Below are 16,720 nucleotides of genomic sequence, written 5' to 3'. Positions count from 1 at the left end.
TTCTTCCTCTTAGAGTCAATAATTGTATGCCAACCAAGGAGGTTCTTTAGTGCTTTCCAAGGTTCTGCGTAGATAGCTAGGGTCTGGAGTATTGGTTTTTGTGGGTACACCTCTGATAAACCCACCCGAGATTAACTCGGTCATTTTTCAAGAATAAATTTTGCTCGAGGACTAGCAAATAATAAGTTTGGGGGTGTTGATAGACGCATTTATGTGTCTAATATGTCTCTATTGTATGTATTGTTAGTGCTCAATTTTGTATTTATTGTGTTCTTTTATGTCTTTGTAGGAATTCTTAGAGAAATAAGCTCTTGCGGCGATATTGGCTCAAACTGTGGTGTTTTACACCCGAGGATAGAGTACTAAAGGCACCCTCGAAATGCACCGGAAGCGTCCCAGAAATGTGCCGGAGGAATCCAGAAAAATTACTATTTCCACCCCAAAATTACTATTTCCACCCCCAATTGCTATTCGCACCCCCAGTTTGGATAGGGGGACACCATCTTCTTCATTTCAAAAAAACTGAATTTTGGCGGGAAAACGTGCATGAGAACTGGCAGAAGTTTGATCGAATTTTTTAACGTGTTATAGGGAGATTAAATGGCTGAGACTTGGCAGGAATATGTGATTAAGCCTAAGGAATATATTTTGGGTGTCGGGTCCGATCGAATTTGGCTAGAATCGTCTAGGAAATTCACGAGTTGGGAACAGGGCAGTTCATGCCTGTCACGGGTTTGAGAGAATTTTTGGAGGAATTCGAACGTGTTCTGATGATGCATGGAGGACTCTAACACACTTTTGGACCGTGTAGAAGACAATTAAGGTGAGCTTCCATGAAATTAACAGCTGCAGATACGTAATCGAAATAAAAAAGGAAAAAAAATATATTATGAACTGCCTGAGAAATGGAAGATTTTTGGGAGTTATTGCAAAGGATTTCGTCTACCTGTTGAGTATAAAAAGACTTCTGGGGTAGAGTAGAAGGCGGTCGAGAGTTGGGAGAAGAGAGGAGATCCACAGACGCAGAAATCAAGAGTTGATCAAACTCTGTTTCTGCTGCTGCTGATGATGAAGAACACCAAGAACGCGAAGAACGGACTAGCAGCAGCAGTCGTTTATCAACAGTGAAAGAGACTCACAGGCGTGGGTCGTAGCCTTTCAGCGACAACAGCACTTCAGATCTGTCGTTGATTCTGGACGCCTTCTGTGGGTCGCAGAGTTCTTTTTTTCATCAATTTCTTGTATTTCTCTTCATTGTAAAACACTTTTGAGCATCAATGAAATATTTTGAGAGCATTTTTACTATGATGAGATAAACCCCAACACTGGGACGACGGAGGAGGCCAAACTTCATACTTGGGGTAATTTTATTTAATTCTATATTTACTTTTTGCACCAATTTTAATTGAATTAAGATTTTAATTAATTATTTGTGATTTCATTTGATGGTTTATGCTTAGTCCTAGGGATTTTTGATATGCCATGCTTAAGAAATACAAGTAATATTTTATAAAATCTACTTTGGCAAAGAATAGAGTTAATCTTCATTTTGTTTTAAATTATAATTGCCTAGAATTAATTTCTGAACCACTTGAAAATGAAAAATGGCCGAATCTTTAATCCCCGTACCTCTTGCACCATTGTTAATATTTTTGTGTATATAATTTTTATTAAATCTAAAAAAATCTGCTTTCACAAGTCTGAAAAGAACCCTATTTTATAACCACTATTATTACAACCACGAAAAATCTATAATCAGCTAGAGTCTGTAGCGGCTTAATATAGTGTGGTGTTCAAATCTGGACTAGGTCCCGGGGGTTTTCTGCGTTTGCAGTTTCCTCGTTAACAAAATTTCTGGTGTCTGTGTTATTTCTTTTCCTCATTATTTTTCTATATAATTGAAAAATCACAGGTTTTGCGTAGTTCAATCAATTAGATAATCCGACCTTTAGTTGTTGATATAAATTGATTGACACTTGAACATTGGTCTTTGGTACCGTTCAAGCTGGTTCTCATAATAATCAGGCTCGCGGATTTCTATATGTTTGATTCTTTGATTACATTTAGAAATAGAGATATAACTCTTGGGTGTATTTTCCTTGATTGAGTCTGACTGTCTAGTTGATTCTCTTGCAAGTATATTGGAGTCATTCCATACTGATTGCCTAAACGAAATATTGGGTGTGGTTGTTAGACCCCCGCTTTTTCACTACCAACTCCAAAGTGGGTGTCCTTAAACGAGGATTGGATAATTTTCATAGATGCGGATTTCAAGAAAGAAGACCTCTAAATGGGATTTGTGTTCATATTATTTTCTGTAGACCAACACGAATTTATGCATATCAAAGCGGGATTAGATAAAGCAATAACAGCAACCCATGCAGAAGCAAAGGCCATGTTAAAAGCTTTTTCTTGGTTAAGAGATGATATCTTATCTAGTGTTTCAATCATATTGCAAAAGTATTGCAGACTTCATTAACAAGAATTGCAAGGTAATTCCTTGGGAAGCGGAAAACACTATTAAAGAAGTCGAGACGATTTTGAGTATTCTTCCGCAAGCCAAGGTTAAATACATTGGGCCAATGACGTTTGGTACCACAATAGAAGTTAACGAAATAAAAAATACCAAAACTTAACATAATAGCATTCCATTTTTTTATTGACTAATTCGCCCCCAACAAAACATAGACTTTGGATCGCACATACATAACGATATGGGATCTAGTTTTCAAGCATGATTGATTTGGGTCATTGGAGATCATAGTTTTCCAGTTTTCAGGCATCACTTCTTTCAGCTCAATCAATAGCTAGGACATGGACGGTTGATCTTTTTTTGATCGATAAAATAGATGGTTGTTGTAATGAAAGAGTATTGATTTGGTCGGTAAGTTTGTGAGAAGGGGTTTCCAGTAAAAGGGTTATAATTAGGCTCGTGATTTAAAAATCCTGATGGTCATTTAAGGTTCTGATCAGAATTTACATCGTTTCTGTGGGGTTCGTTTGTTGAATGACTACTTAGGATTTCCATTCATGTTGGTTCAGCAGAAGTAAGTTTGTGTTGCAGCCGATTAACTATATGGTATAAGAAAGTTTAAAATTGATTAGTTATGATGATTCATGTCAATCTAAAAAACAATATCTTGTGTAACTGTTTTGAAATCTGAAAAGGCGAGGGTACCCAAATATATCTCAAGCTAAAACTTTTCCTACCTATAAGTACTTTCTCCGAAAGTGATTGTCTATGGACTGAGTCGAGACAATGCAACTAATTGGTTCATACTTCGTGTGATCGTCTATGGATACTAGATCGAGACAATACAACAACGAAGTGTGTTTACTTGATATAAAGGTTCGGACTTAACCAAACACAATAGGATTGCTTATCAAGTAAATAGGAATTAACGTTTGTTTGATTTACTTTAATTATAATAAAACAACTATAATGCGGAAAATAAAAGTAAATGACACAGCAAGATTTTGTTAACGAGGAAACTGCAAATGCAAAAAAACCACGGGACCTAGTCCAGAATTGGATACTCTCATGATTAAGCCGCTACAAAAAATTACACCTAACTTCGTATTGTTGAGACCAAGTAACTAACCCTATAGTTCACTTAGTTTCGTCTGTATTCCCACGCCTCCGACCTATGAATAAGTCACGTACTTGGAAAACTCCCTTTGGTTCGTATTCCAAACAGTAAAGGAACAAGAAATCTGTTTGGTATCAACTCTATTCAACCAAGTGATATGAGTCGGACAAAGGCTCTTCCGTTTATCTCAACATAAACTCCTTCGTGGGCTCTAGATATATCTTATGTTCAATCATCCTAAGGTAATCGTTTATGATTAAGCCAACAACACCTTTAATACGAAGAATTGTATTGATGTCGATCTACTCAATTAATCAATCCAATTGACCACAAGGATAAACCGATTATTAATTGGATCCTCTTTTACCGAAATAAGTATTGTGCACTCCAAAGATTATAAAACCCAAGTCATATCTTCAATATCTTCTTTGTCTTCAAATCTTCATAAATCTTCAATAAAAACCTGCACACAATCACTTGAATCTCTTGTGATCAATCACGCACAGAACGGAGTCTGTTAACAATGGATTATCACAAGATCGTCTTTAGAACTAACAACAGTCTAAAGATCCCTGTCGAAACTCTGAACTAGTTTGAGTGAATCTTATATCAGAAGAGAAGATTATCAAGAATAAACAAACTAGGTGCAATCAGATTTCAACCGCCGTTAGTCAATCAAATCAATCGAAAACAAAGATAAACTGCAATTATCTAGTTTCCCACCAACGGGTCGCGCTAGAGATTCTTAATCCCAAAGAAGACTTTAAACGAGCGGCCGTAAGAGATTTCACCTAATTAGATTACTCTCCTCTCTGATAGGCGGCTACACCAGTAACAAAGACAAAAGAAGAAGTTTGTTGTTAAGAAGGATTAGTTTGCTAGAAAGACAAACTTCGTGTATTTATAGACAAGGAAGTTTGGACACCAAGGAATTTCCAAAACCAAAAATATTCTCAAGATATTCATAAAAGCACAAATTCGGTTTCCATAATTCCTGGAAATGCTCTGTCGAAAAATAATGATCGAAATCTCTCGGAAAATATAATTAGTAAATGCACATTACTAATTCTGGAATTTCCCTACAAAATGAAATTAATAACCTTAATTAAAAGATTCTTAACTTACTTATGTTTCGATCCTGGGATTCTCTTCCCTTAGCCGTTAAGGAATATCTTTGAACAATTATAGAAATAAACATTCTCAACACGTGTTCAAAGTTTGTCGACATCTTTACTTTATAAGTTCTCTTTCACACTTACAACCTTGAAACCGATTTGCCACACTTCTAAACAAGTTTAGAATTGGTTCATCTGACTTTCAAGAACTATGTGATTGATCAAACCAACATTCAATCACAATCATGGGTTTACGGTTCTACCAAAACAAGTTTCGGTTCAACCTCCATGTGAGTACTACGCATAGTCACACTAGCTTCCCAAAAGTTCGGTTGACTAAGTACTAGGATCGGTTCCCCACATATATATGGTATCTAACTTATATGTGTTGCACATGTTCACAGGATCGGTTCCCCTTTCTGCTGTATATCTTGCTGCATCCGATACAAGGATCGGTTCCCCTTGATGTACTGCACCTCTTACAAGGATCGGTTCCCCCTTTCCCATACTAGGATCGGTTCCCCTTTCCCTTACAAGGATCGGTTCCCTTTCCCGAAGGCAGACATAATCCGATCATACCAAGGTGATTACTTAAGATTGGTTTTACTAATAAAAGTTATACCAATACAAAAGTCAGGCCTTTGTGAATAGTTCTACCAAAAACACAACAAGTTGTGAGCGGTTCTACTTTATCACACATATTGGTTGTTCATAAGATATGCAATGAATAAAAAAACGAATAACACCTGGAAATTTCGGTTCACAAAACAAGTTTATGAACTTACTTCCTTAGAACACATGTAAGCATTGTTCCTTAGGATGAAATCCTCACCTTATACCCATAAATAATCACAATAGCATTCAAATGATTATGGTGAAGTCTTATCTACAAAGTTTAATGGTTAAGAAATAAACCTCGTATTGTATTCCTTAATACTATGTCTGTCTAGAGGTCAAATATGCTTCGGAGTTATGTTTTCAATATGCATGACTTGAAATATATGTTAGGGAATGAAACAGTTCAAGTCAAATATCACTAACCTCAAGTGTAAGGATGATTGTTGTCGTTGTAGCTCCTTTCTTCTTCACATCTTCAAGTCTTCGCAATACTTGTAATGTCTCATATCATAATACTTTCAAGCTAACATATACGAAGTTTAACTCTAGTACATAATCAAGTGACTCTTAACATGAGTTTTGATTCACTAAAATATGACAACCAAACTTGACATACCAACGCTTGGTGGGTTCAACCGAGTCATACTCTAACAAAATCTCTATTCGTGAGACTTCAATAGGATGTTGTTTCAATTAGTTTTACTTCTTCTTCAAACAGTAGAATCCCTAATGCGAACCAGAAACAGTATCCATTAGTTATTAATTTTCCTTAATCTGGCCATTAAAAATAGTCGCAGATATGTCATACACCTATCACTCGGGTAGCGCAAATATGGTGCTATTAAGTTAAGAGCCTTCCGGCGTTTACTCGGCTTAAACGGATTTGGGCCCCACGTAATTCATGTGTCGCACATCCATCAAATAAGAAACGCAAAACTGTGCTATTAAGTTAAGAGCCGTTCGGCTCGGGGTCGCATATTATTTTGAGTGTCGTTAATCAATCTCACTAGAATGACGTATTCAGTGCTACTTTTTGCCAGGAATATTACTGACATTCCGCAAATGAGTCGCACATGTGACGCGTATTCAGTGGTATTTTGTAAGATAAAAGAGTAAATATGTGGGAGGACAAAACCCTCGATTTTGATTGGTTGACCGAAGAAAATTGTTTAATCTGAGTGCAAAACTCCGTTTGCAGAAACTTTCAGAAGGGTAACTACCTTCAAACTACATTGAATCCTGAAAATTATATGCATTTTCTGCATGTTCTCCCGAGTTTTTTTCTCCTGCAATGCTACCACATCCTGCAAATTAAATTCTCTCCTGATTGAATCTACCTTCAACACTATCTACAATTTGATCCACAGAGATTAAGTTACCTTGTTAGCCTCATTAAACATCCATTTCAAAAAACTCAATTCATTAAAAGTTCTCACAAAGCCAATATTATAGTTCTAACTGGATTCCTTACAAGAACACTAGTTGCGCAGAAAAGACCCAGTTCATTACAACAGAGATCAACATCTGCATTTACAGTACTCTCTGCAAAGAATCCCTAGTTACTAATTGCTAGCATTTACAGCATATAGCTCAAATCATGCATCTTATATTGTATTATCCAAAATCTGAAGGAGGCCTTGGGATTGCTAGAATGAAGATAGTAAACAAAGCCATGCTGATGAAGTTGTGGTGGAATATCAAAAATTCTAACAAGAAATGGTCCAGGTACATGCAGGCTAAATTCTTGAAGGTAAATGATGAACTTGTCGATTACAAGCTCAAATCTTCTATTATGCCGGGCGTTAGATGGATTTTTAGACATGTGGGGAACAATACAAGATGCATGATTGGAGACTGTTGACATACTTCTCTATATTTTGATAATTGGAATGGCCAACATAGCATTGCTGCTGTAGAGAGATGAAGAGCATGTTGTTGTTGTTGGATATGAAAATGATACACTCATTACAGATTCACTGGAAAGTATGGAAAGGGAGATTGCAGAGGATGAAGCTAAATCTGTCCTAAAAGAAAGAATTGAGGAATTTCACGAAGATGAGAGACTTGGGATTAATGATGAATTGTTGGCCCAAAATACCGATTCTGAAGCGGACGATTCAGATGAAGACGAGGAGGAAGAGGGGTCTGATGAGGAGGAAGAGGAATTTGATGATTCCGATTCTGAGTGATGGATATGACAATAAGTAAGCGTTATCGACATTTGAACAGATGCAAAAGCCGTCTCTAAATATTCTTTGGAATTAACATCATCTTGGAGGTCAATATCCGTTGAACCTCCCGTTGTAGTAGCTGACATATTTCCCTAACACCATGGACAAACAATCAATTTACCATTACAACAATTCACTCTCTGAACGATATATAACAAATCAGGTTCATAATTTCAGTGGGTTTCGAGAAAGAAGAACTATACATGCTTAAGTTTGCAAAGAATTCTACATCCACAGATTCTTAATCCCAAAGGTGTCAAAGGACTAAAAATATGTATTTAAGATATATGGTTTTATAGGGTCAGTATCCGAAAGGAGAAACAATTTTCTTTTTCTAGATGTTGAACTAAACAATGGTCTTGACAAATTAAATTGGGCGATAAACCTTAATTACATGTCCTAATTGTGTCTCCAATTGTAAAATAAACAAATAATTAAGTATAAGCACGATGCATATGATTTTGCATATTACCAACATGACTATGTAGTTATTTATTATTTTCAGAATTGAAATAACTATTAGAAACCCATGGAACCAAAGTTTAATGAAGAAGAATTTACTAGTTATGAAGCTTTTACCAGCCGAAAGCCCAAAAACCCTGGACAGAATAAAAGCAAAAGTTAGAAAACACCCAAATTCATTGAAATCATTCGAGTTACGGTGAAGGTAGGGATTGAATTTAGCTCACTTTTAATGAATTTGATGGCGAAAGCACTAGCGTGGGTATATTTTGCACTGGTACGAACCAGGGTCTGAAGGCGACAAAGGGAGATACTCGCTGCATATCTCAAGAGAGAGAAATGGTATGGTAACCGGAGTATACTTTTCCTATTTATATGGCCCATCCAAACGCGACATCAGTGCGATAATTTTTGGGATACATCCAGAATTTGCTAATTAGATAGTATCCGCTCGGGTATATTGGAAAGATCGTGGTATGTTTGTGTAACTATCAATTGAAAGTCGTGGTATTGGACATAAGTATACCTCCGGATGTGCCTTTCAAACATAATTTAACCTAAATACATTAGCAGGAAATACAACTCAGCAGCGGATACTATAGCTAAAGAAGCTAGAATCAAGAGTCTTCAACATTTATCTCTACACATTAGGGAAAAAATTAGTAAATCTAGTATATATACTAATGCTTTCGATAAAAATTTCGTTGTAAATCTCCTGTACTATATTACTTGATTAATAATATATGTCACTCTCATCAAACAAAAAAAAAGAAGAAAAAAAAGAATGCCAGTATAACTCATTAAAATCATTAAATCATAGTAACCAAGAGTAAGATTATATTCAAATATATTAGGTTAACGTATGAATCTTTCCGAACTCAAACTTCTAAAACGAATTATACACATACGTATGTTGTTACGAGTTACTGCCGAATCACGAACTGTTAACTGAATAGTTGACCGAATCTGGATATTAGCTAACCGAATAATACTCGTAAATTTGTCATTTCATACGTTTTCCAAATTCTAATGCGAACTAGGCCTCTGCCTACCCTTCTTTTTAGATAAATTTTACAGGGATTTATGGGATTTTTTTTTTGACCTAGCAGCACCAAGACTAACCATGTGTTCATTTGTGACGTCAACTTAACCCATTTTTTAAGCATAGTTACATGTGAACACAGTCAGTCTTATTTAGAAAAGAAAAAAAAAACACATCTTCTTAGCTGCCTTATGTTTACCTTCGTAGTTTGGGGTCTATAGATTTCTTCACCCACTTAAAGTTAGGGGATAAGGATTGTTTAAAATAGGTAAAGTACTAAATTGCCCTCATTATTAAAATTCAATTCTAAGCCTTATCCTTTTATATATAAAACCCTTTCAAAATCATTTCCCTCACAAATTAAAATCAAAATCTAACTTCATTAATCGATTCCAACTATACACCGATCGAATTAAAGGAAATTTCATCATCCATTAAAAAAAAATCTTCAAAATAAACATAGTTGATTGCAACCCATTATTCTTAAATATACTTGTGATTGATTTATTCCTTCAAAATTGAAAAATCACAAACAATCTTGGATTTCTGTGTTAAACAAGAAGAGGCCAACATTCATGTCCATATCGACCGATCCTATGATAATCGATCGATATTCATAATCTTTTTTCCTCGATAAATAAAGAGTTACTCCAGAGGAAGCATGTGATTAAGATTGTAATGCTGGGAAACAATAGATCTTTCTTTGGTCGTGATGATAAATCGTATCTTCTGGTCCATACCGGTTAGGTTGTACTCCCTCCGTCTCATCATTAATTGACCTAGTAGTACAATTTATAAATAATTTGTCTCTCTAAGTATGCCACAAATATTCGGAAATTTTAGATCATCGTAAAACATTTTAAAACTGGGGATCATGATGCATGCGCAAATTTGGTTTACGAGGCTCAATGAATCAGGGTGACTCCAAAAAAAACCCAAGTACAAAGAAGTAAAACCAAGTGACGCCGATGGGCCACATGCCTGGAATTATTCCAGCATAATACAATATAAATTATTACAAGCAAGTGATGGATACTGCACTCGTACCTTGAATTATTCCAATTAATTGACAACTTCCATACACAATATTTCCACGCAAGTTATTTCCATGAAACGTGCATGCATATAGGTATTTTTTTTGATTTTGTTCCGATGTCAAAGAATCTGGCAGTATAGTAGTGGTTTTGAGGACTGTTCGGATGTCGTTGCTTTATCTATTCGATAAATAAAATTCAATCTTATTTCCGGACAAATGATAGAATTGGCATGCTCGATTACTAGGCTGGTATGGTCATAACACTTTGGGACAATACCGTCTTCCAGCCTCTTTAAGAAATAATAAATAAGAAATTTGTTGTTGGATCTTTTCATTCGGGTTTGTGTGTAGTTGAAGAATCCGGTGGTTAAATTTTATTGGTTAGATAAATATTCTATGCATGTGTTATGTATCATATCAGAGACCATGCACCATGTTTATGTAGCTTGTACTGGATATGAAATTATACAGATATCAGAACTGGTGTAAGCTAAGATGGTCGGAAAGCAGCTTACCGTAAATAGTATTGGGAGAATTCTTAGAGGCTTGATACTTAGCAGCATCGCCAACCAAACGATGACCAGAATCAGTAAAAGCAACAAAAGAAGGAGTAGTACGATTTCCTTGCTCATTAGCAATAATCTCAACCCGATCATGCTGCCATACTCCTACACAGGAGTATGTTGTTCCTAAATCTATTCCTATTGCTGGTCCTCCTATTCTTGCAGCCATTGCACCAAATTCAATCAAAAACAACAACCTCAAAAGAGAAAACAAATATTGCAGAGAAGAAAACTCAACTGTACAGAGCGTTTTTATAATGTTGTTGATGTTTCCTATTTTCCTTCGGTTAAGGACACTGAGTTTGCAACTGCCAAGTTATTTTTGCTGTCTGGTTGTTGAACAGAATAAATACGACTTCTCCCAAAACTATGAACTTAATCTTCTTGGAGCTGCAAGAGTCCAGTTGAGCATACCTAGGCCATCCTCCAAATTTGCAATTTCTAAAACGGATTTACCTTTTAATCTACTGCATATAATCTCAGAGCAACATTACAAAGCCAGGCATCCTCCCAGAATTTGACTTCGCAACCTGAGTTAAAAACAAATTCGGAGGGAGACCCAGACATTCTGTTCTCCATGCGACTAGTTGGTGCAATTGCTGAGATACATGAGGTGTAGCTGACGAATAGCATATGCTTTCTTAGACTTTCAACTCTTATCCATTGCATCTTGTCAAAATCCAGTCTAAATATCCCAAACAAAGTTCCGTAGCGTTCTAATTTCACCAAGACAAGCTCTCCTCCACACTCTACCAGGAAACTTGGATACATTGCACCAAATTGTTGATGGGGTTTCTCCAGAACTTTCCAACTATTATCCTCTATGTTAAATACACCTAAAGCTCCATTATAATCTACACAGTAGAAAACACCATTGCATATAACTGGAGCGTTATGCAATGGGATGTACTTCTCGGTATCAGCATTACCAAAGACAAAAGAACTCCAAAATGCTTCTCCCTTTCTAATGAAGTAGAACGAGATTTTCTCAATCCCTTTTCGTTCAATGGCAAAAACTGCACAGTCTGACGAAGTTGGTAAGGAGGAAAAGGAGATACCTGAACAGCCATATATCTCATCAAACGGCAATTGCGGAAGTTTGATGGTTTCCCTTGTGAAGGGATTGTAAAAGAACAGTGAACTAGTTTCTTGATCCTCCTTAGACATCAGTAGCCAACCTCCCTTTTGAAAACGGATAACAGAACCCACTAGATCCGAGAGGTTCAGAAAGTATTTCTCATTATTATGCATTGGGTTCACGAAATCGAAGATGGCGCATCCGTGATCTCTACTGAACATCAGCCAAGGAGATGGATATGTGCCTCTAGTGGCACAAGTGGATGTAAGCTTTCTCATTGGCATTAGTGCCAAGTTTGCTTTACAGACTGAACGAAAATGGGCATAATCCAATCGATGGAGACAGTCTGCGATAGACTCCACCATGTCTTCGATAAGCGTATACCAAGGCCGTGGTTTCTCTAAATCTCCTTCGTTATCTACTCCGACATGTTTCCCACCTTCATCATTACTGAATACATGCGCTTCACGTTCCACTGCCTTTATTACGTTCTTCTCTGCTTCATCTTTACCCTCCATATCATCCTCCCTTTTTCGTCCATTAGGGATCATGATCCAATCCGCCAAACCCCAAGGTGCTGGCAGATTTAGACACGGCAAAATAGCTGAATTACTGGTACTTTCCACTTCAAATTTGCACAAACTTTGATTCTCCTCAAGTGTAAAATACAAACAACCCTTTGCAAACCCTACCTCAGCTGCAGAGCAAACAGCTGTGCCTTTGGTGCCAATAAACAGAACATGGTCACCCAAGCTATTCACCTCCTTCCACTCCATTGCAGAAAAATCCAACCGGAACACAAGTATTTGGTTGACTACCTTCTTAAGTCCTCTTGCACCGTAACGTATAGTAACGGAAAAGAATTCGTCGTCAGTTTCCACAAAATGATGTCTAAAATCAGAAGAATACCATCCTCCTACTAATGGATACCAAATGTTCCTAGCCACCTCGAATTTCCGAATAGAAAGTTCTACATTTCCATCACCTAGTCTCTGTATCTCAATCTATAAGTGGTGGTGGTATAAACCCATAACATACAACTTACCTTTATAACAATGGAGCTCTATATAATCGTCCAGTAGCATGGTATCTTGAGACAATTTCTTGGTTTTCCATTCTTTATCCCCAGGGTGACAAAATAGAAAGAACTGATCACTACTTCTAGAAGCATAGGAGAAGACGCATAAAACTATAGAATCAGCATTCTCTGGAGGTGAAGACAATATACAATCTGACAAAAGCGATCGATTGGCTGTACCAGACCACTGCGCAATGCTAGGCAACTGAATGGTCTGCAATGTTGAAGGATTCCAAAGAAAACAATCACCATATTTATAATTTTGAGTGTGATCATCAGTGCACAAAATAATTAGCCAACCTTGATGACTAGGATATTGCCAAAACCATTTCCCACTCAATTCAGGTATAGATTTTCTACAGTTTTTGTTATTGGGTTCACAAATGCTGTAAAAAGCTTGATTTTCCATACCTTCTCCATATGGGCAGACTAGCCATGGTGCTGCTTTTGGCAATGGCGGGCTCTCAAGTTCACTTCTTCTTTCAATTGATGATGCAGCTACTGCTATTCCACCCATTGGATCTGAAATACAAAAACCCCTTGAACTGAAGATCGAATTGAAGAGAAATCAAAAGAAAGAGTTGGTTTGAAATTTGTGGTGGTGGTACTGTGAAACAAGAAGACAAACAGAAGCTAGTACAGTTGGTGGTGGAGAGAGCAAGATTGATAAGTGGATGTTGAGGAAGGAGGCCGGTGGTGGTGCCAGACTGGTCGTGGTGGTGGCGGGAATCGGATCGACGAAAAATCATGAAAGTGTAAGTAGAACTGAAATTGTTTCGAGCGTGCCTCGTGAAACGTGACTTGACTCTTCACTTTTCATTAACTGTGGTTTGGTGTGAACATTCTGAATCTGGACCGTTTCATGTGATGTCTGATTTTGGAATTTCATTCAACTGGCTCCTGCTATGATGGTACAAGAAAGACACCATGGATGGAAAATGCAGAAAACACAGAACAAGAAGAACTGAACACTTTGTAATTTCTTTTTTGAATGAATGACCAGAGTAAATAATCTCTGTTTCTGTTACAACCTCTTCTAAAGCCATTTTTGCTCTCAAGGGTTTTGACAATGAATGGTGATACAAAAAAGACACACCAAATGTTTACAGAAGCAACAGTAGCATCATTAAAAACCCTGCATCCTAGATCTTCTGATCTCTCTAAAACTAGCTAACTTCAAATCACCTTGTATGAAAGTGTATTGCGCAACGAAAGAAAAGAAAAAGGAAATGATAGATTCTTTGAACAGAACTAAAAATATCATATAAATCGTAAAACGCAGATATTGGCCCACCCCCCTACAAATGCGGCAGTAGTGTACACGTTCCAGTATGGTAGTCTGGGTTACATTGCTAAATGGAAGTGATCCGCTTTTGCTGCACGCTCTCTTCTTGGTAAACCAAACGACGATTATGAGAAACATAGCGGTAGATGATACCGTAGAGGCATTGGCTTAGGCGTGAAGTGTCATAGTTCTCAATGAACTTCATGTCAGTTGGCCTAGCTTTAGCACCTGCAAATCTCTGGTATTCTTCCAGTACAGCAGGCAAACACCAATTCTGCATTTTCCTCAAACAACCAATAACACAGCCTGTCCTATGCTGTTGTTCATGCAAATGAAAATTTATCAGAAAATGAATACCACCTATTGGAGGTTCAACGATGAGTAAAGAAGATCATTGGGCTACAGCCTGAAATAGAAAATAGAGAAAGGAAGTTGACTGCTAAATCATGTTGCATACCTTTCCATGTCTACAATGAATCATGATTGGATGATTTCTCACATCTGCAGATCAAACAAAGAAGCATAAGGACGAGTAAGAGACAACATATTCACAGACTAAAATAAGAAGATTGGGTTAAGGGAATGTTATCCTGATTTAGTACCAAGTATGACTTTTAGAGCCTCCGTGATAGTATCTTTGGAAACAGTCACAAAAGGCTCCTGCATATGAAAATTTAATATAAGCCATAGAAACATTATCACAAACAAAAGGTGTAAAGTTACGAACCTTATGGCAACACAAGAATTACTCCTAGTGATAACATAAGAATTACTCAGCACATTCAAATATGCATCTATAGAATTTGAAATCTCAGTGGTTTCCAGCACTCGTAAACGTTCATGAGCAAAAGAAACATGTAGAATGATATGACGCTTGGGATATGGGATAACCTTAGGAGATCCACATAAGAGTTTGAACTCTTTCCTGCGAAAATAACTAAGAGCTACGGACAACCCTTCTTAACATATATCTTTGAATACAAAACGTTATTAGATCACATCTCTTTCTACCCAGACAACTATTAAAACATCAATGAACCAATTGGGTCCCTGTACTCCTCGTACCCAAATTCTATTCATCATTCTTTCCAAAACTTCAATGGCTCCAACTAAACATTAGACCAAGATAAGCCACACCACCAATGTTTTCACCTCCACCAGCTATGTCAAATTTCCCTTCCTGTTCCATTATTTCATGTATTATCTAAAAACTAAGAAGTGCCTTAACAAAGACTCCTGGTTTGAAATTGGTTGAGAAGTTCGACTGATCAACAGATTGTTACACAACAACACAAGCATCATTCTCTATCTACAATTAGGTAAAATATCCCGAATTCCTAAAGCAACAAACATTCCGTAATCAAGGAAGAATTTCCCTATCTAGAACCCAATTCAGAGAACAAAGAGGAATCAAAAGGGGCTTAAAAACAAAATTGATGATTCAATCAAATTCAATTTTGGCTTGTGACTCTAAAAATTGATGAAAATTTATACAATGAGCTATGAATTTTTGACCCATAAATAAATATATTAGTAAACAATAATGAGAAGAAGAATATACCTTTGTTCCTTCCATTCCAAATTGAAAAAGCCGAATATTCTTGGATCGAAGAAATTTACAATTCTCTTCAGGATACGGTTCTGGACACAAACATCTACATAAACCCCAAAAAAAAAAAACTCATTAATAAACCAAAACCCTAACACCCAAAAAAACCCAAAAATCAATCAAAAGAAAAAACCCTTACATGATGGATTTGAGATTTAATGTATCAAGAAAGGAGAAATTGGATGAATCGGGATAACTAGATCTATAAATTCCTCTTTCAACCATTGAGAAATTATAAGGTGTAACTAACAAACTACTATCATTATTAATCTCATTACTAGTAATTTCTTTAACTTCAACTAACAACCCCATCTTCTTCTTCTTCTTCTTCTGAAAAAAACTGAAAGAATGGATGAATTTACAAAGAGAGAAATCAAAGCAAAGCGAATATTAGAGAAGAGTTAGAATTTTTTCTGAAGTGGAAGGAGGAGATTGCTGGTCATTATATAATGAGTTTAAAAGCTTCTTTTTTCCTTTTCCTATTCCACTCATAATTCTTTCTTCTTCTTCCTCCCTCCCTCTCTTCTCCTCCTTGTTTTGTTTCTTTTTGGGTTTTTAATTTTTTTATAAAAGAGTTTTCTTTTTGGATAAACTGTAAACTACTTTTAATTTATTAAAAAAAAATAACTAACAGGATTATTATTTACGTATGTTAATTAAATACCGAAAAATAGTAAATGTGAATCTGGATTACAGTTTTTCACGGCTTGGGCCAACAAACCCAGTGACATTGAAAAACTAAAAATCAAGGCTGCACAAAAAAGAGTTTTTTTTACCCACCGTAATCTTGGTGGAATTTCAAGAGGGATCGTAATAACCCTTGATATGAAAGTTTGGGATCCAGTTATCAATGGTATCCGCAACCGAGCTACGTTTTTGTCATACTGTAGATCTTTAGGTTTTTCTTCGGTAGGCCTACAAAGCAGCTAGGATTGCATAAGAATGAAAAACCGAATCAAAATGGACCGGTAAGTCATAGGCTAAAACCGTTACTGATTGATACCTTAAACCTG

The 16,720-nt window shown here is 36.6% G+C and overlaps 2 protein-coding genes across 2 annotated transcripts; both read right to left on the bottom strand.

Moving 5' to 3' along the window:
• Positions 1 to 10,631: 10,631 nt before the first annotated feature.
• On the bottom strand, positions 10,632 to 12,533 carry LOC113315569 (F-box/kelch-repeat protein At1g57790-like). Its single transcript, XM_026563834.1, has one exon. The coding sequence runs from the start codon at positions 12,509 to 12,511 to the stop codon at positions 11,117 to 11,119; it is 1,395 nt and encodes a 464-aa protein (XP_026419619.1). The 5' UTR covers positions 12,512 to 12,533; the 3' UTR covers positions 10,632 to 11,116.
• A 1,245-nt stretch (positions 12,534 to 13,778) lies between these two features.
• Positions 13,779 to 16,291, bottom strand: LOC113315574 (tyrosine-protein phosphatase DSP5-like). The gene is made up of 5 exons (XM_026563839.1): positions 15,847 to 16,291; positions 15,660 to 15,753; positions 14,701 to 14,758; positions 14,556 to 14,599; positions 13,779 to 14,414 (listed from the first exon to the last, which is right to left on the bottom strand). Exons 1-5 carry the CDS (start codon positions 16,017 to 16,019, stop codon positions 14,166 to 14,168), a joined length of 618 nt encoding a protein of 205 aa, XP_026419624.1. The 5' UTR covers positions 16,020 to 16,291; the 3' UTR covers positions 13,779 to 14,165.
• Between the last annotated feature and the right edge of the window lie 429 nt (positions 16,292 to 16,720).

The sequence above is a fragment of the Papaver somniferum genome, chromosome 1, assembly GCF_003573695.1.
Source record: "Papaver somniferum cultivar HN1 chromosome 1, ASM357369v1, whole genome shotgun sequence".
NCBI classification, from domain to species: Eukaryota; Viridiplantae; Streptophyta; class Magnoliopsida; order Ranunculales; family Papaveraceae; genus Papaver; species Papaver somniferum.
This window is presented reverse-complemented; position numbering and strand designations above follow the sequence as displayed.

Bases quoted from the DNA above. Each gene is read 5' to 3' on its own strand.
- LOC113315569 (XM_026563834.1), bottom strand. From the start codon at position 12,511: ATGGAGTGGAAGGAGGTGAATAGCTTGGGTGACCATGTTCTGTTTATT.
- LOC113315574 (XM_026563839.1), bottom strand. From the start codon at position 16,019: ATGGGGTTGTTAGTTGAAGTTAAAGAAATTACTAGTAATGAGATTAAT. The intron at 14,600-14,700 runs GTACTAAATCAG...TTTGATCTGCAG, and splicing joins GGCTCTAAAAGTCATACTTG to ATGTGAGAAATCATCCAATC. The intron at 14,415-14,555 runs GTATGCAACATG...CATGAACAACAG, and splicing joins TTCATTGTAGACATGGAAAG to CATAGGACAGGCTGTGTTAT.